Source organism: Mizuhopecten yessoensis, unplaced genomic scaffold, assembly GCF_002113885.1.
Source record: "Mizuhopecten yessoensis strain PY_sf001 unplaced genomic scaffold, ASM211388v2 scaffold11131, whole genome shotgun sequence".
NCBI classification, from domain to species: domain Eukaryota; kingdom Metazoa; phylum Mollusca; class Bivalvia; order Pectinida; family Pectinidae; genus Mizuhopecten; species Mizuhopecten yessoensis.
In genome coordinates, this window is record NW_018408895.1 from 957,670 (window position 1) to 963,131 (window position 5,462).

Sequence of the window (5,462 nt, forward strand, 5' to 3'; positions counted from 1 at the left end):
ATGTATGAGGTAAATATTCAGACATAATGTATGAGGTAAATATTCAGACATAATGTATGAGGTAAATATTCAGACATAATGTATGAGGTAAATATACAGACATGTATGAGGTAAATATTCAGACATAATGTATGAGGTAAATATTCAGACATGTATGAGGGAGTCACTTACACATGTATGAGATAAATATTCAGACATAATGTATGAGGTAAATATTCAGACATAATGTATGAGGTAAATATTCAGACATGTATGAGGTAGTCACTTACACATGTATGAGATAAATATTCAGACATAATGTATGAGATAAATATTCAGATATGTATGAGGTAAATATTCAGACATGTATGAGGTAAATATTCAGATATGTATGAGGTAAATATTCAGACATGTATGAGGTAAATATTCACTCAAGTTTCAGATAAATATTTAGACGTGTAGGTTAGATATGTATATATATTTTTACCAAACATTTTCTAGTTTGTCTATTATGTCAGAAGTAAGGTTGAGATCAAATATTAAAATATTTTAATTCTTGTTTGGCACTGACTCGATGAAGCATCATTGATGGTATTATAAACAGAGTTGCTATAAATACCCTAGACATGTATAACACATACTTAGAAACCATGTCTCAGTTCACTTTGTATTACTTCAGTATGTTTGTGTGTAAGATTGTTTTTTATATATATTTACAGCCAGTAACTTCTCGCCCTGTATCCTGTACCTACATAGTATACATGCCCTGGGCAAGGACAAGGAGAGAAACACGGACGGTAGGAATTACATCCTAATATGGCCATTTATTCAACAAGTAAAACAATAATCAAAGGATGAAGGATAAGCATCAGTTTTGTGTTTCCTCTTGTTTTATGTGTTTTAATCGACCTGTTTATAGTTAATTGTTAATTTTGATGTTTGATCAGATCCGAGGGTGGCGAGTAGTTTTCAGCTGTGTCTCCGACAGCAGAGGAGGGAGCTACTTGAGTACCCTGTTATTGTGATTGGGTCTACGCATTCACCTAATATGCTTGCTGCAGATGTGAGGGACTCTTTCCTTCACGAAATACCGATAGAAGTAAGTATCATGTTCCTGTAAGACACCAAAATGAAACTCGCATTTTCACTGACATCAGTAACATTTTCCGGATGTTATCGGAAGAGCTCTTGCATACGAATCGATCACACGACCATCACATGACCGCCACTTGAGAGCTCTCGTGATTTATCGTTGATAACATAGTTGAATCTCGTAAAACTTCGAGTTAACAACAAAGGGAAAATGGTTCACTGATCGATCATAACAAAACGTGAGGTTTTGAGGACTTTCCGTAAATTCATGTCCCACGCCATGAGACTTTAACAGAGGTGAAAATCCGTGAGATTTTGTCTCACGCCGTGAGATCTGGCATGTATGTGTCCCTCATTGCCCATCAACTTTTCCTTTCAACAACTTCTTCTGAAGAATGAACAGGCCAAGAGTCATGATATTTGGCTAAAAGCTTCGCTGGTACGAGCCCGACAAAATTTGAGAATGAAAAATGACCTTGACCTACTTTCAAGGTCACAGGGGTCAAATGTGTCAAACACTTGAAACAACTTCTGAAGAATTGAAAAGTATAGAATCTTCATATTTGGCTGGTGGCTTCCTTGGATAGAGCCCTACAAAGTTAGAGAATGAAATGACCTTGACAAACTCTCAAGGTCACACGGGTCAAATATGTCAAGCACTTCAAACGACTTCTTCCAAATAACTTAAAGATATAGAATCTTAATATAGGCTGGTTATTTCTTTAGATTGAGCACGACAAAATTTGCGAATGAAAATGACCTTGACCTACTTTCAAGGTCACAGGGGTCAAACATGTCAAAAACATCAAACAACTTCTTCTGAATAATCGAAAACCATAGAATCAAAACATTTGGCTGGTGGCTATGGCTTCTTGGGATAAAGCTCACCAAAGTTTGCAAATGAAAATGACCTCAACCTACTTCAAAGGTCACAGAGGTCAACAAAATTTCAAACGATTTGTTCTTAAGAACCAAAAGGCATGGATTCATAAGATTTGGCTGGTAGCTTTTTGGGATAGAGCCAACAAAGTTTGAGAAGGAAAATGACATTGACCTACTTTACAAGGTCACAGGGACAAATATGTCAAACACTTCAAACAACTTCTAAAGAAGAACCAAAAAGCATAGAATCATATACCAGGTAATAATATTTGGCTGGTAGCTTCAATGGATGGAGCTGACAAAGTTTGCGAGTGAAATATTTGTAGTACAGTATACTATTTAATGAGAATATTTTGCTATGACTGCTTAAATATTCAGGTGAGTGATACAGGCCCTCTGGGCTAAATTTCTTTTTAGCTTAAAGTTTTATATTTGGAGCAAACTTTTGGGTGAACTTATCAATTCTTCATATACTGGTACAATAAAAACACAGATTTACTGAATCCAAGACACTTCAATTGGCTGTTCATTTATTATTTTGAGTGATTCTGATGCTTACAGCTAAATATTTTGCTAGTTTTGGTGATATAATGTCATTAATAGTGTCTTTCTCTGATGTTTACTTTTAAGAGATTAAATGTGCTAAAATGAAAACTTAGACCATTTGGATTCACAAATAAATATTGGAATTTTGCAGGCACCTAATGAGGCGGAGCGGTCTGAGATATTGGACGGACTGCTACAGAATGTCAACTACTCTGGGGATTTATCAGGACAGTACCTTGCTCAAAGAACAGCAGTAAGTTTGACTAAATACAGTCTCATTCTATGGTTTTCATGGTAATTCATACCTGCAGTGTAACATATGCAATCTAATAACAAGGATGCATATTAAGTGAGTTTTTTAAATTCTTAGATTTATTGTATGAATGAAGTTCCGTTTATCAGACTGGATGTGAAAATTATCCTTGTTGCGGTGTATCCTTTGATATTCTTAGGAAAATTAATATTGATACATTGAACTAAATGTAAAGATAATTTTGATATTTGTGTTGCCAGGGTTTTATATTAGGAGATCTGACTGCACTGATTTCCCATGCAAAACAGGATGCCTATGGAAAAGTGTGTAAGCTGTGGTAAGTACTGTATTAATCTCACCTGCCATCTGGACGTTGGTCCCACTTATTGAACCTTTCAATAGTATGTATGCATATATAAAGGGTGGGGAGACCGTTTTGTTCATTCTAGTAGAAGGACAAACAAATACACAGGGTATTAATCTCAAACATTTGAGGACAATAGGACCTGAATATAAACCTCTGAAATACACTATAGAGTAGCGTTTGTTTTATCTGTTTAGTGGTGACGGCCGCCACCTGCTGTCGTATGACGAAGAGGAAGACTTATCCATGGCCGGAGTGGTGGTTCAACAGGAGAATTTTGTGTCTGCCTTAGACAAACTTCAGGCTGCTCACTCAGACACCATTGGGGCACCCAAGGTAGAACTCGTTTTTGAAGTCAGTCGAACGAGAATTATGTTTGTTCAGCACTCATTTTCAAACAATATCCAAATAAAAAATGGAAGCAACTGTTGTCTTTGATCTGCACTAAGAGGTATGCCTCAGCTGCTGTAAAAGGTTTTGATGCATCTCTTTTCATCTGCCAACTTACTAATCATCAACCTTTTATATTAAATGAATCTTGATCATTCTGATCATCTGTGTATGATTTTTACGAACTTACTATTGTGCATACATATAACATTGGAATCAATTTTGTACATGTACTAGATTCCAAATGTAACCTGGGCTGATGTTGGAGGCCTGGCCGATGTTAAATCTGATATCCTCGACACTGTACAGCTCCCTCTACAGTTTCCTGAGCTGTTGGCTGCTGGATTGCGGCGATCAGGTTAATACACCTCCATATGCATTGTGCATTAAGTTCACTCAAGTATTGACAGTTGTAACTTTAATGTGTTTATCTCATCATTACCTTATATGTGGATGACAGTTATTACCATGACTGATGTTAAAGTAAAATAACACCATCAATCATTTTTTCATATATTACCTGATATGATATACTATCAGATACACATATATTACCTGATATGATATACTATCAGATACACATATATTACCTGATATGATATACTATCAGATACAAATATATTACCTGATATGATATATCACCAATTGTGCTACAGGTGTGTTATTATATCATCCTCTTAGGTATACCTGTATGTTAAATGTATAGCTCATCATTACCTTACAGGTGTGTTACTGTATTGTCCTCTTAGGGATACTTGTGTGTTATATGTATGGCTCATCATTACCTTACAGGGGTGTTAGTGTATTGTCCTCTTAGGTATACCTGTATGGTATATGTATGGCTCATAATTACCTTACAGGTGTGTTAGTCTATTGTCCTCTTAGGTATACCTGTATGTTATATGAATGGCTAATCATTACCTTACAGGTGTTTTACTGTATTGTCCGCTTAGGTATACCTGTATGTTATATGAATGGCTCATCATTCCCTTACAGGTGTTTTACTGTATTGTCCTCTTAGGTATACCTGTATGTTATATGGATGGCTCATAATTACCTTACAGGTGTGTTAGTGGATTGTCCTCTGAGGTATACCTGTATGTTATATGTATGACTCATCATTACCTTACAGGTATGTTACTGTATTGGTCTCTTACATATACCTGTATGTTATATGTATGGCTCATCATTACCTTACAAGCATGTTACTTTATTGGTCTCTTACGTATACCTGTATGTTATATGTATGGTTCATCATTACCTTACAGGTATGTTACTGTATTGTCCTCTTAGTTATACCTGTATGTTATATGTATGGCTCATCATTACCTTACAAGCATGTTACTTTATTGGTCTCTTACGTATACCTGTATGTTATATGTATGGTTCATCATTACCTTACAGGTATGTTACTGTATTGTCCTCTTAGTTATACCTGTATGTTATATGTATGGCTCATCATTACCTTACAGGTATGTTAATGTATTGTCCTCTTAGGTATACCTGTATGTTATATGGATGGCTCATAATTACCTTACAGGTGTGTTAGTGTATTGTCCTCTTTGGTATACCTGTATGTTATATGAATGGCTCATCATTACCTTACAGGTGTGTTAGTGTATTGTCCTCTTAGGTATACCTGTATGTTATATGTATGGCTCATCATTACCTTACAGGTATGTTACTGTATTGGTCTCTTACGTATACCTGTATGTTATATGTATGGCTCATCATTACCTTACAGGTATGTTACTTTATTGGTCTCTTACGTATACCTGTATGTTATATGTATGGTTCATCATTACCTTACAGGTATGTTACTGTATTGTCCTCTTTGGTATACCTGTATGTTATATGAATGGCTCATCATTACCTTACAGGTGTGTTAGTGTATTGTCCTCTTTGATATACCTGTATGTTATATGTATGGCTCATCATTACCTTACAGGTATGTTA

General features: G+C 35.6%; 1 protein-coding gene across 1 annotated transcript in view; it reads left to right on the plus strand.

Annotated features, from left to right (window-relative positions):
- The window catches only part of LOC110466371 (peroxisome assembly factor 2-like), a 22,051-nt gene that overhangs the window by 7,542 nt on the left and 9,047 nt on the right, over positions 1-5,462 (plus strand). The window contains exons 8-13 of the mRNA XM_021522818.1: positions 699-776; positions 927-1,078; positions 2,651-2,752; positions 3,013-3,089; positions 3,314-3,452; positions 3,744-3,864. Of these exons, the coding sequence (XP_021378493.1) occupies positions 699-776; positions 927-1,078; positions 2,651-2,752; positions 3,013-3,089; positions 3,314-3,452; positions 3,744-3,864 (669 nt within the window). The remainder of the gene's footprint in view (positions 1-698; positions 777-926; positions 1,079-2,650; positions 2,753-3,012; positions 3,090-3,313; positions 3,453-3,743; positions 3,865-5,462) is intronic.